At 48.5% G+C, this 27,172-nt stretch overlaps 1 protein-coding gene across 2 annotated transcripts in view; it reads right to left on the reverse strand.

The window, feature by feature from the left end:
* The window catches only part of DNAH2 (dynein axonemal heavy chain 2), a 3,497,426-nt gene that overhangs the window by 671,244 nt on the left and 2,799,010 nt on the right, over positions 1-27,172 (reverse strand). For both annotated transcript variants that reach the window (XM_078670326.1, XM_078670327.1), the window contains 3 exons: positions 22,800-22,948; positions 22,334-22,400; positions 21,067-21,217 (listed from right to left, as the gene is read on the reverse strand). In XM_078670326.1, the coding sequence (XP_078526452.1) occupies positions 21,067-21,217; positions 22,334-22,400; positions 22,800-22,948 (367 nt within the window). The remainder of the gene's footprint in view (positions 1-21,066; positions 21,218-22,333; positions 22,401-22,799; positions 22,949-27,172) is intronic.

Consider the following 27,172-nt stretch of genomic DNA (forward strand, 5'->3'; position numbering starts at 1 on the left):
TGCGATCCCACCGTGAAGCGGAGATACTTTCTGTGCGACTTCAGAATGGGTATATGGAAATAAGCATCCTGCAAGTCGATCGACACCATCCAGTCTTCTTCCAGCAGCGCTTGAAGAACCTGCGCAAGGGTGAGCATCTTGAACTTCTCCTGCTTCAGGTAGAGGTTTAAGATCCTGAGATCCAGGATTGGACGAAGTCTGCCATCCTTTTTGGGGATCAGAAAATACCGGGAGTAGCATCCCTGACCCCTTTCCTGCTCCGGAACCACCTCTATCGCACCCTTTTTGAACAATGGCTGTACCTCTTCCTGGAGGAGCGACAGGTGGTCCTCCGAGCAAAAACCTTGGCAAGGAGGGTAATTTGGGGGAAACTCCCGAAAGGGAGGAGCATACCCATTCTCTACGAGATTGAGAACCCAAACATCTGATGTAACCGATTCCCAATCCCATAGAAAATAAGTAAGCCGACCCCCCACAGGACCCGCATGATCTGGAATGGTGGATCTAGGGCTGCTTTGCTGTTGTAGGTGGGGGGTGGGTTGAAGAGGAGTAAGTGGAGGAGGAGGAGGCTAGACGTCCACGAGAACAACCCCTTTGTCTGCTTCTGTAGGACCTGTATAAAGGATTTTGCTGCTGCTGTTGCTGCTTGGTCTGCTTATAGGTACGAAAATTAGACCTTCCAAAACCCTTGTATCTTTTGGCAACAGAGCCTCTAGTTTGCAAACCCAAAGATTTTGCCGTTGCTCTGCTATCCTTAAACCTTTCCAAGGCAGCATCAGCTTTCTTTCCGAAAAGGCCTGTGCCATCAAAAGGCAAATCCATCAGAGTAGCCTGAACATCCGCAGAAAACTCAGAAGTCTTTAGCCAAGCAGCCCTTCTGGTGGTGATCGAAGACCCCATGATCCTAGTGTGGTTCTGAAAATCTGGACCCTGTTGTCGTCCCAATAACGAGGTCCAATACCCGTGTCACAAAATATCAACGTACCATGACGAATTTGGTGTCAGCGAACCGATAATGATTAGGGCATCATTCCCATACATTTGCGTCATAATCGAGGGTCGCCAGCACCCCCAAATCGTAGTTTCCGTCCCGACCCCTTAGACTCCATTTTGTGAACGACATTCATCTTACGTCTTGCCCTCATGATAAGTCAATTAAAGGTCGAGCTTGATCTAAAAGGACACGTCCTCCTTCCCTGACTCCCCCCTGACCTGTCCCGACTGACTCCATTGCCTTTAGCCAAACCTGTCTGGGCAGCCCCTCGCCCAGTGGCCAAATGCGATAGCATCGATACATAACATTCCTCAAACCATTCACTACATACAAACCATGCTTTCTACAAACACACACCTGTCCTGTTCCCTGTTTATGGCCAGTTTTATGACTAGGAGGTGCCTTCCTTTATTGGGGTTTCATCGATATCTGATGGGAGTTCCGGGCTTGGCTGAGTAATCTATCACGCATTGGACATCTAAAATACGGGCTTGCCTACATGACTTCGCTCTTTTGTATTATTGTAGAAATATGTGTATAGCCATATCATAAACTCGAGAATTCTCGCTCGCAGCTATTATTTCTGTATATAAGGAGAAGGCTGGTTCTGTAAAAACGAACAGTCTCCTGAGAACACATGACCCGTGTTTGTCGTGCTTCTAGGACACCTGTTACTTGGTAGCTATCAATAAAACTTGATCTCTGACTCGACTAGAAGACTCCGTGTTTCTGTGGTCCGGAACAGGGAGAACTCAGAGGTCTTCGGGTGTTATCCCCTGGCACCAAACGGGTTCCTAAAAACCCGTTACGTCAGTTGGCGCCCAACTCGGGGCGGTATCAAGCGGCGACGGTTCAAGCCAGATGTTCGTGAGGAGCTTCGTGTGAAAATTCCGGAGGACGGCCAGCCACTTCAGCGACCCCTGTATGTCGACGTGGTTCCGAAGGTCTTTGCTGCGAGGTTCTCCGCGTCCCGACGGCTACGAAGGACTGCTGCCCTGACTATCGCCTTGTTTTGGACCCAGTGATCCTTGGTAGAGCGAAACGATAGACGAGTCTTCTAGCGACGTCACCGATCTTCAAATACTTCAGTTAAGTATAAGTGGAGCGTCTCCCAGTCCTTAGTTTGTCCTTAGTTTTTTGGTATCCTCGAGATACGCCTTGATTTGGTACTTGCAAGCCCCAAAGCCGAAGGACTTGTGTTTTCACGAGAAATATCGTAATCGATAATCCTTTGAAGTTTGAAGCTAGACTAGTGAGCAAAGATGCCTGGTTTTAGCAGACTTGGAAACTTGTTTTGTCTTGGTTATAGTAAGGACTCCCGATTAGAGGATTCCTGTCCGGTTCCTCCGATTGGAACTCCAACATATGAGCTCTACGTAAAGCACGGCGTAGGCCCTATCACATATAATGAAGTGTGGATAAAATACACCCGCAAGGATGGTGTTTTAAAATGGCCCCAATATGGTAGTTTCGACTCAGAAATATTAGATAACCTAGAGGTCAAATTATTTAAGAGAAAAGCCCGGCCGGCGATGTTTGACTCTTTTCGCTTATGGCGCAAAGAAGCCAAACAGAAAGAAATAAAGTTAGCGAAAAGGAATAAAAAAGGTATGTCAATGGTGCAAGCTGCCGTTGCATACAGGGATAACGAGGAAGAGCAAGAAAGCAAACAAATACTTAGGAGCAAGAAACTAGCAGTAGATAAATGCTACCCGATGTTACCAAATAGGGACAAGGTCAAGAGGGAAGATCCGAGAAAGATCCATTAATGTCCCACTTATTAAGCTCACCTCCACCTTATGCGTTAGATGCTACTACAACGCCAAAGCGTTTTTCTATACCACGCCCCGGTGCACGAAACACAGCTTTTGCACACACGCCAGCTACTCTTCAGCTGGTTCCTACTTCTCCGGTGCAGCCTTCTCAAGGGCCACCATCTTTGCTACCTACTCCATCTACTTCTACGACTTTGCCTACAGCTCCAGCTATTGTCTATGATACCGCGTCTGCTACTACTTCAATCTCCTCTACTATTGCCTCTACTTCTTCTTTGCCTCAGCCTGTTTTTTCCAATGCACTTGCTCCTCCGCAAGCTTCTCCTTCTATTAGACAAAGAGTGACAGGTACCGTCACTGGTCTGCTTTCACCTTTCTTCGGGTCGCCTAAGACGACCCCTAAAACAGAAGATAGACAGTTACGTAGTCAACTGCCTGATTACGAGGAAAGAAAAGTGCTAAATGAACTAGCCCGTAAATGGATTACGGATACTGTTAGATATGACGTTCAGTCTGTTATGGAAGTTTTCCGTCAATGGAATGCACCCACTCAGAGATACGTATTCGAAGAAATGTGTGTATACCTGGGCGAAGATTTGGAGACAAATGATCCCACATACACAATGAACGAACTATGGCGTACACGCTTTAAGTTCCACGAAGGCATGATTACAGGCAGAGATGTTGAGAACGCGATAGAGTTATTACTCTCTTATAGGAGTAAAGGAAACGTCTCTAGATCATTGTACGAAGACGACGTATCAGATAGGAAAAGAGCGAGACAGTACCCCATGAGAGAGGTTCCTCCGGTTTGGAGGGAAGGCGATGCCAATGTAGTACCGCCAATTCTGCCTCATTTCCAGCGTGTATGGGTACATGTCCCCTGGAAACGATCCGAAGTCTTAGCGCTCAAGCAGACATTGCCTGATCCTCGTAAAAACCCGACTGGGTATTATAAGGAGTTATCGCAAACTGCAAGCTCATGTATAATGAATTTAGCGGACAAAGACATGTTGTTTGGGAACGTTGTTCCACATCCTCTATGGAGCAAAATACGTCATACGAACCATGCCCAAGAACTAGGTGACTCATGGGCGAACATTGCCGCTATAGATGCTAGACAAATTGGTGGTTCTAAACCTGAGCCGCTAATAGCTGAACTTCCCGGTAGAATTATTGCGTACATGAAATCAAAAATGCCTGAAGTACGCGTGAACTGGGACAAGCTATCTGCATGCAAACAGAAGAAAGATGAGAATGTGTCTGACTTTTTCACAAGATTCGAGGAGACTTTCACCGATCATAGTGGTCAGGATATGGCTACCGAGGGTGGCCAAAGATTGTTTGTAGACAAGTTCGTACATAATTTAATCCCTGAACTGTGTAATAAATTGAAAGATTCAGAGAGTGCTTGGGCTGTCTCTACGTCAGCTCAAATTTTAGCTACAGCCCAGTACTATGAAAATAGGCGCAAAGACGAGCTAGATAAAGTAGACAGAAAGACAAAAGATTTAAAAACTAAAGTTCTTCTCCAGCAAGCTTATCCGCCTCGTACGGCTAGTCAGCCCAGTTATCAACCGCAACATCAGTATTCGAGAAACGCGCAAGGAAACGAGTTTTCCCACCAGCGTATTGCTTATGGCCCGAATCAATGTGCATATTGCAAGGAAGAGGGTCACTTTAAAGGTAATTGTCCGGCTCTTGCGCGACGTTTGAGCGGTGCTTCGGGTGTAAGGGGAAGAGGTGTTCAACATGCCCTTAGAGGTAGGGGCCGTGGAAATTTCACGCAGAATACAACTTCTTTTACGCCTCAGAATTCGATGAACAGCTTCGACCAACAGAATAATGCGTCGACCAGGTCAGCTCAGTACTATGCTGACGACTATTACACCGAACATGAATATGAGGGTAACGATTGCTAGGACAGCCATGGACAAAGAGAGGGAGTTGTTTCAGTTCCAGTAGATCAGAATGGACCTTATGTCGAGGTAATAGCCTCAGGAGTGTCAGAGCCATTTCTGCTGGATACTGGTGCTACAAAAAGTTCTATCATGCACTCGAAACTTCCTGGCGTACCTTTGTCTGGTGAAATGAATGTTTCAGTAGGTTTCTCTGGCGCCCCTGTTAGAAACCCGATCTCCAGTCCTGTATCTCTTTCTATTGGCCCATGCGAATTAGAGGCACCCCTCATTCTTACCACAGGTTGCGGTGAAAATTTGTTAGGATTGGATTTGCTAAAAAGGTTATATGCGACTTTGTACTGTTCACCATTAGGAGTACAACTTACTTTAGGTAAGAAAATCGTTTCTCCAATGTATGTGTCAAAAGAAAATATTGCAACTGAATTGTCGTGTCTTCCTGATGTACTCTGGGCAAACGGTTCTAATGATGTAGGTCGTTTGGAGATAGCACCGTATGTCATAACGTTGAAAGCCAACATTAGGTTACCACGTATTCCCCAATACAAAATATCTAGCGAATGTGAAAAGGCGTTATTGACGATTGTTTATGACCTGATTGATAAAGACGTCATCGAAGAAACAACAGGAAATGTTTGTAACAGTCCAGTTTTGCCCGTCTTAAAACGTACTGATCCTTCACAGCCCCCTGTGTATAGGTTCGTGATCGACCTCAGAGAAGTGAACAAGATAGTTATCCCACAGTTTCCAGTTGTCCCCGACATTACTGCTTTGCTGACGATGGTTCCAGCTTCAGCAAATTGGTTCTCGGTGATTGACCTGAAGAACGCTTTCTTCAGTATCCCGATTGTTGAGGAGAGTAGAGATATTTTCGGATTTAATTTAGGAGGACGAAGTTTCCGCTTCAAGTGCGCTCCTCAAGGCTACTGCGAAAGCCCATCAATATTCAGTCAGGCCCTGAAAACACAACTAGACACGATTGTTCTACCAAATGGTTCAACTCTGATTCAGTATGTAGACGATCTACTGATCGCTGCAGACACTGAAGAGATTTGCAAGAAAGCTACGTTATCATTATTGCATCACTTATGTGACATGAGGCACAAAGTCTCTCTCTCCAAACTACAATTTTGCCGACAAGAGGTAACCTACTTAGGTCACATCTTGTCGAAGGAGGGAAGGAGACTGACACCAGAAAGAATACAGGCAATCGCAGAATTAAGTGCCCCAAGGACACAGAGAGAGGTTCGAGCCTTCTTGGGCATTACATCGTACTGTAGACAATGGATACCGAATTTCTCACTACTAGCTAAACCCTTGCTGGCACTACTCTGTAAAGACACGCCAAATCCTATGCCTTGGTCTGAAGATTGCCAGACGAGTTTCCACAAGTTGCGTGATGCATTATGTTCGGCTCCTGTGTTGGGAAACCCCAACTACAGTAAGCCTTTTACATTATATGTCCACGAGAAGGAAGGTTGTGCATTATCAGTTTTAACACAACATTTTGGGGACAGACAGCGCCCATGCGCGTATTTTTTGGCAACTCTAGACCCTGTGGCTAAAGCCCTACCAAGTTGTCTGAGGGCTACCGCCGCAGCAGCTGTCTGCATCCGACAGTCCGCTGGATTAGTCATGAATAATACTCTGATCGTTATGGTTCCGCATGCAGTAGACATTTTACTAAACAGGACGAAGACACAACACCTTACTAGCGCTCGACTATCCAGTTACGAACTTACGCTGCTAGCAAGTCACATCCACATAAAGAGGTGCGATACACTGAATCCCGCAACGTTATTACCCATTCCGACAGGAACAGACGAGATTGATAAACATGACTGCTGCTTTAGGACAGAAGAAGAGACAAAAGGGAGAGTAGACTTACAGGACACTCCCCTTCCTGAATGCAATGATACTTTATGGGTTGATGGTTCATGTTTCAAGCTGCCGAATGGTGATACGACTGCAGCATATGCCGTAACGACATTACACACCATTATAGAGACTGCGCGCATTTCCCATAATTCTGCACAAGCTGCAGAGCTAATTGCGCTTACCAGAGCATGTGTGTTAGCAAAAGGAAAGCGAGTGAATGTGTACACTGACAGCCAATACGCCTTTGGTGTGGCTCACAGTTTTGGGAGATTGTGGCGTGAACGTGGGTTTCTTACGTCACATGGTGCAAAGATACAACATGGTCAGCTAGTTAATGAGCTCCTCCAGTCACTGACCTTGCCACTACAAGTTGCCATTATAAAATGTAGTGCACACAAAAAGATTCAGGATGATGTTGGCCGCGGGAATGCATTTGCAGACGAGGTTGCGAAAGAGACTGCAAGGAACACAATGAGTCGGATGTATGTTGTAGGTCCCGCTAGATGGATTACTGATGTAGGAATGTGTGAGGACACCATTGAAAGCGTGAAATCTATACAAGCCGAGGCAACTGAGAAAGAGGTGAATGAATGGAGAGAAAGTAAGGGTAGATTAGATACGAATGGTTGTTGGGTCGAATTGTCAGAACACCAGCGATGGTTATTGCCTAACGCCTATGTACTTGCAGTAGTAACAATGGCTCACGGATTTGCACACATCAGTTCGAGAGGAATCTGTAAAGTATTGGCCCCAGTATGGCAAAATAGCAACATCCCGAAATATGCAGAGAATGTGGTCAGAAACTGTATGGTGTGTTTGAAGTACAATCCCGGTAGGGGAACCCCAATTCCAGCTGGTCATTTTGCGCCTCCAACGTATCCGTTCGAGGTTTTGCAGCTCGATTTCATCCACATGGAGAGATGCAACAATCTGAAGTATGTGCTCGTTGTTGTTTGCGCTTTCTCCAGGTGGGTGGAAGCGTACCCCCTTAAAGACAATACTGCCTTGTCAACCGCCAAAGCCCTTGTCAAAGAGTTCTTCCCGAGATTTGGCATGCCTAGAATCGTCTGGAGTGATAATGGAAGTGAATTCGTAGGACGCGTGATGAAGAGAGTGTGTGAATGTTTAGGCATACAGCAAAAATTCCACTCTGCGAATCACCCCGAATCAGCTGGATTGGTAGAGTGCTACAACGGCACTTTAAAGCTCAAATTAGCCAAGATCCAAGCCAGTACAGGTCTTAAATGGCCCGACGCCTTGCCCCTAGCACTCTTGTCAACTAGGATGACTGCCCATTCCAGATTAGGACTTAGCCCTCACGAGATAGTGTTTGGCCGCCCAGCCAACGTCTGGGGCGTGCCAAGACCAATGAAACTTAGCGAAATAGAGCACCCCGTACTGCTTGACTATTTGTGCGAATTGACAACTAAATTGCGTGTTTTACACCAACAGGTTCACAGTTCCTCTCCACCAGCCTCTGACGATCCAGGTCACTCCATCACACCCGGCACGTGGGTCTTGGTGCGGAACTTCCAGCGCACCAACAACGGACAGCCGAGGTGGACCGGACATTACCTGGTACTTCTTTCCACGAGGTCAGCGGTTCGGGTGGACGGCAAAAAGAACTGGGTACACGGGACCCATTGTAAACGGGTCCCTCTGCCCCTTCCATACGACCGGTGGGTCAACGAAGGAATTGCCGACTCCGAGACAGAATCCATACCTCGTTTCATCCCTTTCAGCGATGCACGTTTAAAAGAAACTGGTACCGAAAAGGAGAGTGATCATATTTTACAAGGATTTGTGCCACAGTCTACGCAGTTGGACACTACCGAACCTGAGGCATTGTTTGAAGACCACACTGTGCCAGGAAAACGACGGTACAACTTGAGGACTAAACGAAGAGACTAAATAAAAACGAACTAAAGTGATTTCCCTCCCCCAAGAACTATTTTTGATTTTTCAGCTCTCTCACTCTCAGGAAACTTGCTCATTTTTTGATTTTCGAACCGCCATCCGGTTCTGCTGCTAGGGTCGCGGTTGAAGGCTGGGGAGTGCAACTGGGGACGTTTAGGTCAACGGTTCTGGTTGGTCCAAGGGAGTTACCCCGGACTGAACAGAGCGCACCCCCTGGCAGAACCAACCTACCACCGCGGGCAGAAACTAGAGGATGGAGTTTCCTAGGGTAAAGAGACCTACCAGACTCCCAAACTTTGAAAGACAATTATGCACTGTACTGGCCAAAAGAAAGTTTTTGATAACATGTATTTTAATGTTGTGTAGCATAACAATGTTTTTGACTGGTTATACTCTATTTGTATTCCAAGTTACCTTTTCAAATGACACCCGGCCACAGCCTCCTCCTACTATCTCTCCACACTACTTTCACCCTCTACCTGAACACGAATCTGCCAGAAGACTCGAATTTGTAAATAACTCATTTATTCAACTCCTACACCAATACCAGTCCATCATGAACACATCGAACTGTTGGATATGTGGACTCATGCCACACACGACGGATAAGGGTATCCCATACTTCATTCTGCCTTTCAGTTATTATGGTTCTCTGTGGGCTTTCCAGACCATGTTCCTATTCGCCCTAGAACCATACCCGACACGTTCTACTGAAAGTGATTCCAGTAACAAGGCACTAATAGCAGGGATAAGAAATATGAGTAGAGAGTTCGACACCTATCTTACGATTCCCAAAGATGAACTCACTCCGTACACTCGTTGGAACGTAACTAAATATGGGGTTTACCTGAGTAAGAGCCAGACAGCAAAGAAATCCCGCCCAGTTTGGATAGTACCCAACCGAGGTCACTTATGTTTACAGGGTATCGGCAGGGATCCCAAAGCTCAATTAGGAAAGAGAATATGCGCGGAAACATATGTGTTCGCTTCCCGAACTTCCCCTATATTATTAGCAGCCAAAGGCACGTACTTCGTCTGCCATGACCAAGCTTACACGTGGTTACCCCCTGACTTCTCAGGTACATGCTTTATCGCATTTCTGCTGCCTCCCACCTACACGGCCAGAGCAGATTACCATCGGACAAGGACAGCTAGAGGTGTCGTGAGCAAAGACGACACCGCGGGTCAGGAATTCGCTGACTTCGCAAAGGGTTTTCTGCCATTTTGGGGGCCTATGGTAAACAGCAGGAATATTCGCCAGTTATCGAGGATAGTTGAATCCGCCGTGACTACAACGGCCGGAGCCCTTGGAAATTTGACGACCGAACTTCAGTAGGATCGACTTATGACCCTTCAGAACCGAGTTGCCCTAGATATCATACTCGCCGATCGTGGTGGTGTGTGTAGAGTGATCCAATCCAGTTGTTGCATTTTCATCCCTGATAACGCACCGACAGTGTACCAAGCCATCTCTAAACTACACGAAATATCTGATTCCCTCCACGTGGAAAATGGAGATTGGTCCTTACTAGGGCGGTTCTGGGAACTGATCGCTACATGGGGATGGAAAACACTGATCTTCATTGGGATGATCTTAGCACTTCTGTTTATGTTCTGCCTGTGTATACAGTGCGCTCCTTCACTATGTGGCCTCTGTGCTACGTCATGTGTACGGAAGCCTGTGTCAAGAGGCGAACTGAGCAACAGAATGATGTTACAGCAGCATCTCCACGAATTCCTTCATATGGATTTGGACTCAGATTAATATGATTTATTGCCTTACATAAGGGCAAAAGGAGGGTCTGTGGTTCTGAAAATCTGGACCCTGTTGTCGTCCCAATAACGAGGTCCAATACCCGTGTCACAAAATATCAACGTACCATGACGAATTTGGTGTCAGCGAACCGATAATGATTAGGGCATCATTCCCATACATTTGCGTCATAATCGAGGGTCGCCAGCACCCCCAAATCGTAGTTTCCGTCCCGACCCCTTAGACTCCATTTTGTGAACGACATTCATCTTACGTCTTGCCCTCAGGATAAGTCAATTAAAGGTGGAGCTTGATCTAAAAGGACACGTCCTCCTTCCCTGACTCCCCCCTGACCTGTCCCGACTGACTCCATTGCCTTTAGCCAAACCTGTCTGGGCAGCCCCTCGCCCAGTGGCCAAATGCGATAGCATCGATACATAACATTCCTCAAACCATTCACTACATACAAACCATGCTTTCTACAAACACACACCTGTCCTGTTCCCTGTTTATGGCCAGTTTTATGACTAGGAGGTGCCTTCCTTTATTGGGGTTTCATCGATATCTGATGGGAGTTCCGGGCTTGGCTGAGTAATCTATCACGCATTGGACATCTAAAATACGGGCTTCCCTACATGACTTCGCTCTTTTGTATTATTGTAGAAATATGTGTATAGCCATATCATAAACTCGAGAATTCTCGCTCGCAGCTATTATTTCTGTATATAAGGAGAAGGCTGGTTCTGTAAAAACGAACAGTCTCCTGAGAACACATGACCCGTGTTTGTCGTGCTTCTAGGACACCTGTTACTTGGTAGCTATCAATAAAACTTGATCTCTGACTCGACTAGAAGACTCCGTGTTTCTGTGGTCCGGAACAGGGAGAACTCAGAGGTCTTCGGGTGTTATCCCCTGGCACCAAACGGGTTCCTAAAAACCCGTTACCTCACTAGCCACTGAATCTGCTGTGTCCATACCACTTTGTATGACCTGCCGAGCTGCGGTCTGTGTGTCAGATACCACTTCATTAAAGTTCTTCCTATCCTCCTCAGGAAGCTTAGGAGATAGCTCTTTCACCGTATCAATCAAAGCATGGATATATCTGCCCAGCAAACAAGTAGCGTTTGTCGACTTTACGGCCATACTGCCTGACGAAAACACTTTTTTAGCATTCTGATCCTGCTTCTTAGAGTCTTTATCTCCAGGAACCTGGGGAAAGGCACCTGCAGATCTTTTCGAGCAAGCAGCTTGAACCACCAAACTCTCTGGCAAAGAATGAGAGGCTAAGAATTCAGGATCTCCAGGCGCAACTCTGTAGCGCCTTGCCACTGACTTTGAAACTGCAGGAGCAGTAAGTGGTTTACTCCATACCTCCAATATGGGTTCTGTAAGAGCCTCAATAAATGGAAGAAGTGGCTCAACCACAGAAGATGGAGAATGGAGAACTTCAGTTAGGATGTTCGATTTGTACTCCACAGATGGCAAAGTCAAGTTTAAGAGTTCTGCAGCCTTCTTAATTACCACATGGCAAGGCGCCACAACTTCAGCTTCTTCGTAATTTCTCTCCTCCAAAAGGCGCTGCGCTCTACGCCTCGACCACTCCATTCGAACCGACGTCGTCGGATCAGGTAACGACTCCGATGGAGCCGGAGCTGACGTCGAATGAGGAGCTGGAGGCGGAGCCGCCTTCGAATGTGAAGCTGGAACCGGCATCGAACCTCAATTTGAATCTCGAGGTCGCTCCGGAGCCGGTGAAGCCGTGCACGGAGTCGATGACCTCGGAGGCGTCGATAGAAGCCATGGTGGAGTCGGCGTCGGCATAAAAGGCAGGAAAGGAGTCGGAGCATAAGCCTGCGGCACACCCAGGTTATAAGCTAGTGGACCCATGGGACCAGCCGGCGCACCAGTGGGGTATATTGCTCTCGCATATACGCCATACATGGCGTTCAGAAAATGCGAAGGGTCCTGACCAGGACCAGGAAATTGAGGGTACGAACCCACCGGCTGCTCCTGAGGAGGCTGCACCGGATTGGACTCCTGTACCTCTTGTTCTTCGGGATGATGTACCAGAGTCGTCGAACCCTGAGGAACTTCTTCTACTTCATGCTCCGAAGACTGATATGGATCCGGAGACGGATTCGATTCCGGAGCAGGCTCACGAGATTGTAAAGTCGTGGCCTCACCTTAAGGATTACAAACTGGAGAGGGAGATAACATGCCCTTACGATGTTTTCGGGAAGTTGACCTCTTTTTCGAGTCCGACTCCCTGCTGGAATGATGTCTCTAACTGTGCTTCTTTCTCCTAGGCTTCTTTTTCGATGAACCAGAAGCATGACCCGAAGCCGACTTCGAAGCCGACCTCGACCGGGAACTTGACTTTGACTTTGACCTCAAGCATCTCGATCTTGACCTCGAAGCTCTCTCTGTATCCTTACCCTTCAATTTGGCAACAAGCAGTTTTGCCTCTCATTCCCGAAGAGCCTTTGGGTTCATTTTAAAACAGGATCGACAACCCTTGACATCGTGATCCAAACCCAGACACCATAAACAGTCACCATGAGGATCGGTAATGGACATCATCCTTCTGCACGAATCGCATGGTTTAAATCCCGTCTTCCTCGATGACATCTCGACAGAAGACAGCAACACCAAACAGATACAGTAACCAGAAATCCACAAAAGTAACAAAGTTACTATCCATACAACAGAAGATCCCAAGAAACCGTTAGCGTCGCCAACGTGGAAAAAAGGGAACTGATGTCATCACGCCGACGTAGGCCTAATAAGGAGTCAGTAGTTGCGCGAAAAATTTCGCAAAAGAATTTTCCGAACGTTGCTGGCGCAGGGGGATATTCACAAGGTGAGGAATCCACTGGCAGATGTATCCATCAGAAATGAGAATCTGAATGAAGTCATCTTCCAATGCAGCCGGAAGAGCGCTTTCGTTATTGTAATATTAAAATGCATTTTTGAAATAGAAGTTGGTATATAGCTGAGCAGAGCTCAGAGAGACTCCCTTTATATGATGTGCAATAAAAAATGTAGGGATTCAGCCTCTGTTGGGAGTGTTCTAGAGGGTGCTCTCACCTGATTGATTATATTTCAAGTTTGGTCCTTTTTAAATAAGGACATAGGTAGGCTGTTAAAATTACTTTACATTGTCATTTTAGCCAATCCAATGTTATTATGTTATACTGCTTTGCTCTGGTACCGTGGGACTCCCACATAGACGATGAGGAGTGGTTCAAGCATGTGAATCTATGAAAGATCCAATACTGGATAAGGGCTGATATGGACTCCGTTGATGTCACATCCGGTGGATGAAGTAGCTTGACGCCCTCAACCGACACGCAGATGATCTGTTGGAAATTTTCCAGATCCAGTCTGGCACCTCGGGAGAATTCTAAGGTAAGGAATCTGTGGCTAGACGTCTCTATCAGATTGGTCCTAACTTTACTGATGTGTACTCCATATGAGCCGATGCTATCCTGTCCTTTGGGTTTACTAACTCTGAAAATGGTCTTCCTCGTAGCGATTATCTCAGCTTGATGCATGAGTCAGTTACAGACTCTCTCCAATCACCTTTTTTTCCCCAGGCAAACTGGCGTTGTAGACTTTAGAGACATTTGTGCTCAAAGTTGTGACGCCCTTACATATCGGAAAATCTATCACCCTTCCAGCATTCTTTGCTCAACCTCACCCCTTGAAAGAGGAGGAGACTCCATAGCTTGGACTACAAAAGAGCATTCAGCTTTTACCTCAATCATAACAAACAGTAAGGAGTTGAACAGCAGGCCTTTGTGGGGCTTGCCGTGGCACAGAAAAAGGTACGGTTGTGCAAAAAAAGGACCATTTCAAAGTGGCTAGTCCTTTGTATAAAAATCTTCTACACACAGGACCAGAAGCAGCCATTCAACCACAGCCAAGGCTGCTATCACTGCATTGGCACGCAGAAGGCCTGTTGTGAACATGTATCAGACCTTCACCTTCAGAAGTACTACTTTGATATCTAGTCACACAGTGAGAATCTGCGGTAAGAAGTATCCATCAGAAAATCAAAAACATTTCTCTGATAACGCTCTTTCTGGTGGATACTCTATCCACAGAATGAAATGCGTTACTTACCTGTAACTGCAGTTATCCAGTATTAGTGTCTTTCATAGATTCACATGCCTGAATCATTCCCCGTCGTCGAGACGGGAGCCTCCGGTATATAAAAAGTAATGTCCTAAAGACATACATAGAAAAGAATAGGCCCAAAGGTCTCACCTTAGTAGCCTATCCACGTCCTTTTGTAGGAAGGACCAAACAGAGCAGGCCCCAAGGGTCCCACCTTGGTGGCCTATCTTTGTCCTTTTGTAAAAAAGGACCAAATAAAGTACAACAGCCAATCAGCTACCACCTCCTTCTAGAACCTTCCTGCCAGAAGCCCAAGTCTCTCAGATTTTCGTACGCACCAAGCTAGTTAGGCGTAAACTCATTAGAGAGAAAGGTGAGCCATGCCAGGGGAGGCGGGAGGGTGCATGTGAATCTATGAAAGACACTAATACTGGATAACTGCAGTTACAGGTAAGTAACGCATTTCTTATCCAGTATTTGGGTGTCTTTCATAGATTCACATGCCTGAATCAGAGTAGCGAGCAATACATTATGCACATTCTGTATGAAGAGCAGGTATGAACATGTAGATAAAACATATCACATGACTACAAATCACCAAATGCAATGGCATATAAATACAGTAAGAGAATGTGCATACCCGTAAAGGATGGAGGGATGTAGTAGGGCTCACCTCACTGGAATAGATGGCGAAGCACTGCTCGGCCCACTGCTGCATCCTTCATCAGCTCAGTATCCAGGCAGTAGTGCCTGGTGAAGGTGTGCGGGGACTTCCATGTCGCCGCTCTGCAGATGTCCAAGATCGGCACTCCAGCGAACAGCGCCGCAGACGTGGACATGGCTCTAGTCGAATGAGCTTTGACTCGTGAGTCTAAAGGCCGTTCGGCCTTGTCGTGATAAAAGGTGATCGCAGAAGAGATCCATCTGGAGATGCTCTGCTTTGTCAGGGGCATGCCCAGTCTTGGTCTACTAAATGCAATGAAGAGCTGGGATGACTTTCGAAAGTGTCGTGTCTTATCGATGTAGAATTTAAGGCATCTCTTTAGATCCAGAGAATGTAGAGTTCTTTCAGCTGCCGTTGTAGGATTCGAAAAGAACGATCTAAGCACCACCGGTTCATTAAGGTGGAAGTCCGAAGGGACTTTTGGAATGAAGCAAGGGTTAGTCCTCAGAATGACTCTGTTCTCTCTGAATTGAAGAAAAGGATCCTGGATGGATAGAGCCTGCAATTCACTGACCCTTCTGGCAGAGGTTAGTGCCAGGAGGAGGGCCGTTTTCCATGAGAGGAACTTGATCTCAGCCTTATGGATGGGTTCGAAGGGATGCTTCATTAGTTGATGAAGAACCACATTGAGGTGCCACGATGGAGGAATAGGCCGTGGTCGTGGAAAGGACCTGAATAGACCTTTTAGGAATTGTTTGATGAGTCTGTCCGACCACAAAGATGGGCCTGTAGCCTTTCTTGTGAACCTTGAAATCGCCGCTAGATGCACTTTGATGGAGGTATGCGCAAGGCCAGACTGCGCAAGGTGTAACAGGTATGGTTGCAGCTGCTGTGGAGTGGCCTGGAAGGGGTGCAAGCCTTGATCCACACACCAGGAACAGAATCGCTTCCATTTTAGTGAGTAGGTTTTGTTAGTGCTGACAGCTCTAGCTTTCGCAAGGACCTCTCTGCAATCCTGCGGGATGTTCAGATGGCTGAATTCTCGGTATTCAGGAGCCAGGCTGATAACTTCAGAGAGCTCAGGTTCGGGTGGAGAACCTGCCCTTGAGACATCGTGATCAGGGCCGGAAACTGCTGCAGGCGAAGAGGGGGCTGGGCAGAGAGGCGATGAAGCTCTGTGAACCAGTGCTGCCTCGGCCAGGACGGAGCAATGAGGATCAGAGTGCAGGGTTCCGATTTCATCTTCCTGAGAACCCTGGGAATCAGTGGGAATGGCGGAAAGGCGTACGCAAAGACGTTGCGCCATGCGATGGAAAATGCATTCCCGAGGGTTCCTGAGTGGTGATGCCTGCTTGCGAAGCTTGGGCTTTTGGCGTTCTCTCTGGTGGCAAAGAGGTCTATGTTCGGGGTGCCCCACTTCTGGAAGATATGGTCCAGCACCTCCCTGTCCAGTTCCCATTCGTGGGAAGGAGACTTCTCCCTGCTCAGTGCGTCCGCCAAGACGTTGTCCTTGCCCGGGACGTACTCCGCTTTCAACTCTATGCCATGTGTCAGAAGCCAGTTCCAGATTTTCTGCGATTCTCGAGATAACGAGATGGAACGCGCCCCCCCCCTGTTTGTTCAGGTAGTGCATCATCGTGGTGTTGTCCGTCCTGACGAGCACTGGTGAGTGACGAATGCGTGGAAGAAACGCCTGTAGAGCCAGGAAAACCGCCCGCAACTCCAACAGATTGATATGGAGCTTGGTTTCCTGTGTTGTCCATTTGCCGTTGATCTGGAGGTCCTGGAGGACAGCTCCCCAGCCTTCCAGGGACGCATCCGTAGTTATTACATGTGGCTCCGCTGGGAGCAGGAACGGCAGACCCTTTGAGAGGTGGTGGAGAGATGTCCACCATTGCAAATGATTGATAATAGGTCGAGTGACTCGTATGCGGTCCTCGAAAGAACCTGTGGCTTGAGTCCATTGCTTTGTCAGTGCCTCCTAGAGTGGGCGCATTTTTAGGCGGCAGTGTGGAACGAGCAGGATGCATGAGGACATCATGCCTAGAAGAGACTTGAACGTGCGGACCGGAAGAGTCTTCCGCGAAGCCACTGCCTTGGCCAAGGAGACGAGCTTGATTTTTCTCTCCTGAGAGGGGAAAGCCTTGACACGGTCCGTGTCCAGAGTCGCTCCAAGGAATGTGATGACCTTGGTGGGTTCCAGAGTTGACTTGGCAGTGTTGAGGGTTAGTCCTAGGCGGTGGAAAATATCCAGACAGGCGCTGGAGGACGAGGCTGCGGCGGCTGCCGTCGGTGCCTTCACCAGCCAGTCGTCCAGGTATGGAAACACCTGGTGGCCTTGTTGACGAAGAAATGCCGCTACTGGCGAGAGGCATTTGGTAAAGATCCTCGGGCCGATTTGAGGCCAAATGGAAGGACTCGAAATTGGTAGTGCTGTCCTGCCACCGCAAACCTGAGGAACTTCCTGTGCCCTTTGAGAATTGATAATAGGCGTCCTGGAGGTCTAAGGACGTCATGTAGTCCCCTTTGTCCAGTAGCCCAAGGATTTCTTGCAGAGTCACCATACGAAACGATTGTTTCTTTAGGAACACGTTGAGTGCCCTGAGATCCAGGATTGGGCGCCATTTCTTTCCTTTTTGGTGGATTAGGAAGAAGTGAGAGTAGAAACCCTGATTCTTGTGGGCCCGTGGAACTCTCTCTATCGCTCCCTTCTGCAGCATGGAAGCTATTTCCTGAAGAAGCAATCGCAGGTGCCTGTGTGATCGCTGGCACGGTGGCGTAGTTGGGGGGATAGAGGTAAATTCTAGGGAATGTCCAAATCGAATGAGTTGGAGTACCCACCGATCCGTTGTTATAGTTTGCCAATTTCGATGGAAGTATTTCAGTTTCCCTCCAAGTTTGAAAGAATGTAGTGGTGGAGGGGCTAGCGAGGGAGACAAGTCATTGTCTATTGCCAGCAGGTCGTTTTTGGCCTCTTCCTCGGTAATTGGACTTGCCGTAGGAAGACTGTCGGCCTTGTTGAGGTTGTCGCTGCTGAAACTGCGGCTTGGACTGCGAATATGTGTACGAAGACCTATTCTGATAGGAACCTTTGTATGCAGGTTGACCTCTACCCCGGTTGCCACGAAAGGACTGGGTCTGGAATTGTAAAGTACCCAGAACCTTGGCAGTATCCGTATCCTTTTTTATGGTGGTAAGGGCTGCGTCAATCTGTTCCCCAAACAGATGCTGGCCATCGTAAGGCATATCTAATATCCTGGTTTGCACCTCCTGGCGGAAAGTGGTGGCCTTGAGCCAGCCCTGTCGCCTCAGGACTGCAGCTCCTGCCAATTGCCGGAAACCAGTCATGGCGGCATCAATGGCACAATCGATGAGCTCTGAGGCTGAGGTCTGTCCTTCCAATAGAAGTGAATGTGCCTCCTCTCTGACATCCTCCGGCAGATCTGCTAGATAGGGTGCAATGTCCGCCCAGAGTTGGCGATTGTAACGTCCCAGGAGGGCTATCGAATTAGCCACTTTGACCGTCATGGCTGAAGTGGTAGTAAAGCGTTTGCCAACGGCATCCAGTTTCCTGCCCTCCTTATCAGGTGGCGTTGATAGAGGCGAGGATGGATTGCGAGAGTTCTTCTGCGCCGCTTGAGTCACCACGGAATCTGGTTTGGGGTGACCTGTCAGGCATGCCGGTGCCGTGGAGGTGGCCTTGTATTTCTTATCAAGCCTGGGCACCACCACCTGTATAGAGGCAGGCGCTTGCATGATTTGTTTGCCCTGCTTCCAAATGTAGTCAATTATAGGAATTGATCTTGAAGTTTTCCTAGTGGGCTCCTTGAAGTCATAAAGGAAGCATTCCGTTTCCTGAGTTTCCATGGACATATGGAACCTCTTAGCCGCCCGCTCAATGATGTTGTGGAATCCACCGATGTCTGCAGGTGGAGACTCCGAGGTCTGCGGATCCGGAGAGGCTGGAGAATGTGCCACATAGTCTTGATCTGCATCCGGGTCCGACTGGTCTTCATCGACTTCACCTTCCTCCTGTTCCCTCTCCTCATCGTCAGAGGAGGGAGCGTCCTGAGTCGGAACCTGCGTCTTCTCAATGACCAGTGGAGTTGGTCTATGGCGAGATGAAGGAGCTGGCGCCTGTGCAGCTGGAGGTGCTGACGCAGAATGTTTCTCCGGGAACCTTTCCTTATAATCCTGTATGAGGAATTGTAGGTCCGAGACAATGGATGCGGGGAGACACACCATAGGAGTAACCTGTGCCTGGGGCGGAGGCTGGTCCTGTTGTTGTGGAAGGTCTTCTTCCTCTTCAGGTTCCTCGTCCGTGGTTTGGCATTTCAGGACTAGGTCCGATGGACTAGTAGCCTGCGTAAAGGAGTCCTCGTCCGACTCTTGACCTTGTAGTATACAGGCCGGAGGAAGTTGTTGTATCCTACCGGGCGAGATCTGGTGCGGCGTAATAGGCCGTTTAGTAATTTTCACAGTGACATGGCTCACTTGCGGTGGAAAAGCATCCGTGGGAGAGGAGTGCAGACTCCTTCCAGGGTCCTGTCGACGTCGAAAGCGACGGTGCCATGGTAGATATGCTCGCCGACGGTAATTTAATCGTCGTCGACGGTGGCTGCGACGACGATGTCTTCTTCGACGTCATGTTTGTCGACGGTAAAGTCCCCACCGTCGACGGTGTACTCGTCGTCGACGGCTTACCCACCGTCGACGGGATGATCCTCGTCGACGAGGTAGACTTCGTCGACGGCGTTGTCCTCGTCGATGGTGTCGTCGTCGTCGACGCCTTCGACGACGGTCTCGTCGTCGACGACGAGATCTTCGTCGTCGATGGAGTGACCGGGATGGTCGACGGCGTAGGTCTACTCGCCGACGATGAAGGCGTAGTCCTCGTCGACGAGGAGGAAGCCGATGAGCCCGTCGTCGTCGACACTGTCGTCGTCGAGACGGTTTTCTGTGCCGAATGCACCATCGACGCCGTCGTCGTCGACGCCGGGACCAGTGGCTGTTTCCCTGGGACAGGCAGGTCCTTGCCAGACACAGATGGCTTGCCCTCTGAGGACTTTTTAGAAGTCTTCATAGGAGGGGTGTCTGTGGGGCTAGGGGAAGAAACCCTTGGCCTCTTCAAGGAAAATTGCGACACTCCAGACATACTCTCACCTTCGGACACCAAGTCATCAGTCTTGGTCTTGAGCCTGTTGAGCCACAACAGAAGTCGACCTTCTCGGTCCTTGTTTGAAGAAAAAGAGAAATTCCTGAGGAGAACTCAGGTGGAGACTCCCTAGCACAACGTGCGGTAGAAAATCTGAGAGACTTGGGCTTCTGGCAGGAAGGTTCTAGAAGGAGGTGGTAGCTGATTGGCTGTTGTACTTTATTTGGTCCTTTTTTACAAAAGGACACAGATAGGCCACCAAGGTGGGACCCTTGGGGCCTGCTCTGTTTGGTCCTTCCTACAAAAGGACGTGGATAGGCTACTAAGGTGAGACCTTTGGGCCTATTCTTTTCTATGTATGTCTTTAGGACATTACTTTTTATATACCGGAGGCTCCCGTCTCGACGACGGGGAATGATTCAGGCATGTGAATCTATGAAAGACACCCAAATACTGGATAACCTCACTGCCTTCCTGTTCTGTGGAATGGACTCTTTTCACCATCCACAAAAAGATCTAAATTTAGAGATCAGCACGCTGATCAGTTAGTAAGATCTGCGTTTGACAGCGCAGAGTCAAGATAGAAAGTAACATCAGCATTTAGGGGTGGCATATATGTGCAGCTTCAACACCACTTCCAGGTGAGGGTGAAGATGACGCAAAGACACACAATGCCACCTACCAGCATTCAATAACAATGCTAAGAAAAATCTCCAGCTCCAGACTGGCGGTTGTGAATATTCATAAGGTGAGGAATCTGCACCAGAAATAGCGTTACCAAAGCTAAGCAACTTGTTTTTCAGGCAATGTAAACTATAAGGAAAGGGTGACATTTAGACTGCTACATTCCCAAGGAAGCTGTTAAAAACCAAGGATTTGGGACTTTACTTACACACTTTGGTGACCGACTTGTTTAGAATAGGGGCAAGCGATGGATCTAGCTCTTCCTGTACGTTCTGCAGGAGGACAGGGTTTCCATGCTGTACGGCAAGCTCCAGCACTCGAATGTAGTCCTGCGTCTGCATATCGATGATCTTCAAGCCCTGGAAGTAAGAAAAACATACCTTGAGTTACAGGTCCTGCCACACCACAGATGTGTTCACTGAAATTGTCTTTAGTTTCTGTAAGAGAGAATGTGCAGGTATAAAGCCTAAACAATAGCGGTTTAACATGGAGACCTGGGGCCAAACATACTAAACAATTTACTGGTTGCAAATATTCCAATGAGCATTTGTGAACGCTAATATACTTTTTTCTATGTACCAATTCTATTTTAGGAGCTGGAAAAGTTTTTTCTGACTTCTAAAATGGAGACTTCAAATGGATACTAATTTGGTATCTGAAAGGGGTGTTTTGTAGGCATCCCTTCCAAACACTGAATCAGTGTCATATATTATCAATGAACTTTGTTTGCAAAACATTTAAATTTTACCAACACCCCAAAAGAGATGGTAATGCATTCACAACAGGAAGTGGGCTCCCTTAGGACCTTTTTCCCTTTGTGAATGTAAAAAAAAGGGTTTGGTGAAGAGTAGGCAGTGGTCCAACACCGCCTAATATTCAACAAAATGTAAAATAAAATTTTTTAAATGCAGCCCTGTTTCCTGTAAGGAAAGAAAACGATCTGCCTTTCAAAAAAAAAAAGATTGCTTAATTTAAAAGCAATCACAGACATGGTGGTCTGCCAACCCCAGCAGGTCACCATCCCTGTGGTGTCCTCCAATCGTAGTGAGTCCTAATCTGCAACTTACCTCATTTATTATTCATCACTGTAACCCACAATGACCCACAATTTTAAAGAACCAACCTATTAGTACTAGGTCAGTTCTAAAAATAGTTTAAAGGATAATACTGGTCACAAATTGTAAGAAGTATTTTGAGGCCAGTAAATAGTACATCTGGCCCTTGGATTCTAATCCTGGTGTCCTCTTACCAACCGAATGATGCAATATGGGATAAATGACCATCTCTGAGAACCTCATGTACTCTGTCTGCCAGAGCTGTTATACAGACACACAAGCAAAAAACACAAACTGGGTGTCATTTGTATCTGTCTGGTTGTGGTGGCACGCTGTCACCAGTAAAGTTGGCTACTGATGCAGACCGTAACCATACGTAGGGTGACTTGATATAGTGTGCTTTAAACACTTGCTGCTTACCGCAGTTGCCTCCATGTTTTTGATCCACTTCGTAGCCTGTCCTTGAGGATCTATCATAAGCGGCCACCTACAAAGCAAACAAAGTGTGAAATGGAGACATAAACGAAGTGAAAAACACCATTTGCAGACTCTCAGCACGTTCCCATCACAGCATGTCTTTCCACATCAAACCTTGTGGCAGCATTTGCCAAGGGAAATCTGAGCTGGCCTTCAGACTCATGAGGTGGGTGAGGTGAACGAGGCTGTGCACGTGTGTTATGGATGAGATTGGGGCACAGGGGGAAACCTAGTCAAAGTAAAAGATGTAGTCTGTCCTGGGTTTTGCATAGTAGTCAGTATCCATAAGGCAGTGTGCCCTGCTTGTTCCAAGGGATAAAATATTATACTAAGACAAAGAAATTGTCTACCAACTCCCTCCTTATTAAAATGCAACCTACAATGGACATAACACTCTAGGTGTTCTTACCGGTGCCCACGCGTGACAATAACACCATTTTCGGTGGAGAAGGCATCTGATGGCAGCCCCTGAATGTTCCAGTCGCGTACATTGGTTGGCTTGGCGAGAAAGAAGGCAAACGAGAAGTGCGGCGAGTATGGCACCGTGAATTCAAGAAGCTGAAAGGGTCATAATGAGGCAAGTTTCAGATTCAGAGAGCTATTAGACATGCCCAAAGGAAATACACAATGACCACCACTAATTCAGGAACCAAATATGGGTGTATGATGGAACAACGCATGCATTTACAACGCGGGCGTTACAACACGGCTACCATTACCATTCGTTAGCACAAAGGATTTTACCATGCATATGTCTTTACCATGCATGCCTTTACAACAAATGTTGTTGTAAGGGCATGAATGACAAAGGGATATGCCAGGCTAAGGTTTTAAATTTAAATGTAAGTACTTTACAGGTAAGTATAAACCATGTATATGGATATATATATATATAGAGAGTTTATAATTATCTGTATAATACTTATATCTTCATGGTAAAGGCATGCACACATATATTCGTGGAATACAAGACTGTGCTAATTTTGTGCTTATTTTATTCAGAGCTTGTAGGAAAGACAGTGGTTCCTGTGGAATAATATATATTGAAGTTATGATACACAAACACAATCGCAATATAGAGGGTTAGGTAATGGCAGAGGGCGAATGAACCACTAACACAACGATTTCAGTGTAGCATATTTTATGGATTTTTAAATAAAATTACACATTGTAAATCAAAACAACATTTGTGCATAGTGTCCCAAGTGAAAACGGGAACCTAAACCTAAGTGACAATGTGACTATTATATACAAGGTTTCCACAGTTTGTACAAGTCGACCATTATCAAAATAATTCCATGTGAACAGCAGCAATATATAGTGATATGCGCTGGGAAAATGGTTTGAGATGAGGAGATGGCGACTCCGATCAAATATAAGAATTCTGATGCCCTCTTTTCTCACGTGTTGTCTTGGTAATAAAAAGCTTACATACATTTATCAAAGAATGTTTGAGGATTTAGGAAAGAAAAGGAAGGAGGGATGAGAGGGAAAGCTCAATGCTAATGAAAAAGGTTCCTCAGGACTGCTTGGCCCACGCAGTATCACTGCGCGTCGAAGAATCCAAGTAGTAATGTCTGGTAAAAGTATGGATGCTCTTCCATGTAGCCGTTCTACAGATATCCCGGATAGGTACCCCAGAAAATAGGGCTGTAGAGGAAGAGACTGCCCTCATAGAGTGAGCATGAACCTTTCCCTGGAGGGGTTTCCCAGCCAATTGATTACAGTACTGGATAGTGCTGAAAATCTAACATGCAATACCTTGCTTAGATAGGGGAAAACCCTTACGACAGGGGCGTAACAAAAGCCCCCGCAGCCCCCGCGTTGCAGTGGGGCCCCACTCTCTTCAGTTAATGAAGGGGCCCGGCACCCTCAGCTCTTCTGAGAGCTGTGAGAGAGGCTTGCACTAAAGCAAGCCTCTCTCCGTGCGTCTGAAGCAGGTGCAGCCTGCTCTGAGCCTCTCGCCCCCTCCCTCTAACTGAAGAGAAACAAAGTATCAACATTGTTTCTCTACAGTCAGAGCCGGAGCGGGACAAGGGTGGGGATGGGGGCCCCAGAGACAGCAGTCTCCACTGCTCCTCTGAGGCAGCACAGAGCTGGCCCCCACTCTCTCCTCTCCATAAGCAAAGCCCACCCCACAAGAGAAAAGAAGAGACGGACAAGGATGGGGTGGGGGCCCCAGAGACTGCATTCTACAGGGCAATGCTCATATGAGAAGGGATGAGGCAGCAAAATGGGGCCCTCAGGCAAGCACGCTTGTTAGAACGCACCACCATGGCCATCCGCAGGGAGGGGGGAAGTGCTTCTGGTGTGGGCCCAGTCAGGGCCAGCCCTAGTCCATCATGCTTTTGAAATGGTGCCATTGTTCCAGGTGGAAGCACCCTCCATTAGGTGGGAAGGGTGCAAGGGGGTGGCCGAGCAGGGTGCAAGGCAGAGGGGAGAAGGCTGCAAGGAGGTGGCCGAGAAGGGTGGAAGGCAGAAGGGAGAAGGGTGCAAAGCAGAGAGGAGAAGGGTGCAAGGCGGAGGGGAGAAGGGTGCAAGGTAGAGAAGGGTGCAAGGCGGAGGGGGAGAAGGGTGCAAGGCAGAGGGGAGAAGGGTGCAAGGCAGAGAAGAGAAGGCTGCAAGGCAGAGAGGAGAAGGGTGCAAGGAAGAGAGGATAAGGGTGCAGTGTAGAGAAGGGTGCAAGGCGGAGGGGGAGAAGGTTGCAAGGCAGAGAGAGAAGGGAGCAAGGCAGAGGGGAGAAGGGTGCAAGGGGGTGGCCGAGAACGGTGCAAGGCAGAGGGGAGAAGGGTGCAAAGCAGAGAGGAGAAGGGTGCAAGGCAGAGGGGAGAAGGGTGCAAAGCAGAAAGGAGGAGGGTGCAAGGTAGAGAAGGGTGCAAGGCGGAGGGGAGAAGGGTGCAAGGTAGAGAAGGATGCAAGGCGGAGGGGGAGAAGGGTGCAAGGCAGAGGGGAGAAGGGTGCAAGGCAGAGAAGAGAAGGGTGCAAGGCAGAGAAGAGAAGGGTGCAAGGCAGAGAGGAGAAGGGTGCAAGGTAGAGAAGGGTGCAAGGAGGAGGGGGAGAAGGGTGCAAGACAGAGAGGAGGAGGGTGCAAGGTAGAGAAGGGTACAAGGCAGAGAGGGAGAAGGTTGCAAGGCAGAGGGGAGAAGGGTGCAAGGCAGAGAAGAGAAGGTTGCAAGGCAGAGAGGCGAAGGGTGCAAGGCAGAGGGGAGAAGGGTGCAAGGCAGAGGGGAGAAGGGTGCAAGGCTGAGGGGAGAAGGGTGCAAGGCGGAGAGGAGAAGGGTGCAAGGCAGAGAGGAGAAGGGTGCAAGGCGGAGAGGAGAAGGGTGCAAGGCAGAGAGGAGAAGGGTGCAAGGCAGAGAGGAGAAGGGCACAAGGCAGAGAGGAGAAGGGTGCAAGGTGGAGGGGAGAAGGGTGCAACGGGGAGGGGGAGAAGGGTGCAAGGCAGAGGGGAGAAAGGTGCAAGGCAGAGGGGAGAATGGTGCAAGGCAGAGAGGAGAAGGGTGCAAGGCAGAGGGGAGAATGGTGAAAGGTAGAAAAGGGTGCAAGGCAGAGGGTGAGAAGGGTGCAAGGCAGAGGGGAGAAGGGTGCAAGGCAGAGAGGAGAAGGGTGCAAGGCAGAGGGGAGAAGGGTGCAAGGCAGAGAGGAGAAGGGTGCAAGGCAGAGGGGACAAGGGTGCAAGGTAGAGAAGGGTGCAAGGCGGAGGGAAGAAGAGTATAAGGCAGAGGGGAGAAGGGTGTAAGGCAGAGGGGAGAAGGGTGTAAGGCAGAGGGGAGAAGGGTGTAAGGCAGAGGGGAGAATGGTGTAAGGTAGCAAAAGAGTGCAAGGCGGAGGTGGAGTAGGGAGCAAGGCAGAGAGGAGAAGGGTGCAAGGCAGAGGGGAGAAGGGTGCAAGGCAGAGGGGAGAATGGTGCAAGGTAGAGGGGAGAAGGGTACAAGGCAGAGAAGAGAAGGGTGCAAGGCAGAGAGGAGAAGGGTGCAAGGCAGAGGGGAGAAGGGTGCAAGGCAGAGGGGAGAAGCGTGCAAGGCAGAGAAGAGAAGGGTGCAAGGCGGAGGGGAGAAGGGTGCAAGGCAGAGAGGAGAAGGGTGCAAGGCAGAGAGGAGAAGGGCGCAAGGCAGAGAGGAGAAGGGTGCAAGGCGGAGGGGAGAAGGGTGCAACGGGGAGGGGGAGAAGGGTGCAAGGCAGAGGGGAGAAGGGTGCAAGGCAGAGCGGAGAGCGGTGCAATGCAGAGAGGAGAAGGGTGCAAGGCAGAGGGGAGAAGGGTGCAAGGCAGAGAGGAGAAGGGTGCAAGGCGGAGGGAAGAAGGGTACAAGGCAGAGGGGAGAAGGGTGTAAGGCAGAGGGGAGAAGGGTGTAAGGCAGAGGGGAGATTGGTGCAAGGTCGAAAAGAGTGCAAGGCGGAGGTGGAGTAGGGTGCAAGGCAGAGATGATAGGGCACAAGGGGGAGAAGGGTGCAAGGGGGAGGGGAGAATGGTGCAAGGTAGAAAAGGGTGCAAGTTGGAGGTGGAGTAGGGTGCAAGGCAGAGAGGAGAAGGGTGCAAGGCAGAGGGGAGAAGGGTGCAAGGCAGAGGGGAGAAGGGTGCAAGGCAGAGGGGAGAATGGTGCAAGGCAGAAAAGGGTGTAAGGCGGAGGTGGAGTAGGGTACAAGGGGGAGGGGGAGAAGGGTACAAGGCAGAGGGGAGAATGGTGCAAGGTAGAAAAGGGTGCAAGGCGGGGGTGGAGTAGGGTGCAAGGCAGAGAGAAGGGTGCAAGGCAGAGGGGAGAAGAGTGCAAGGCAGAAGGGAGA

Source organism: Lissotriton helveticus, chromosome 12 (assembly GCF_964261635.1).
Source record: "Lissotriton helveticus chromosome 12, aLisHel1.1, whole genome shotgun sequence".
Lineage (NCBI taxonomy): Eukaryota > Metazoa > Chordata > Amphibia > Caudata > Salamandridae > Lissotriton > Lissotriton helveticus.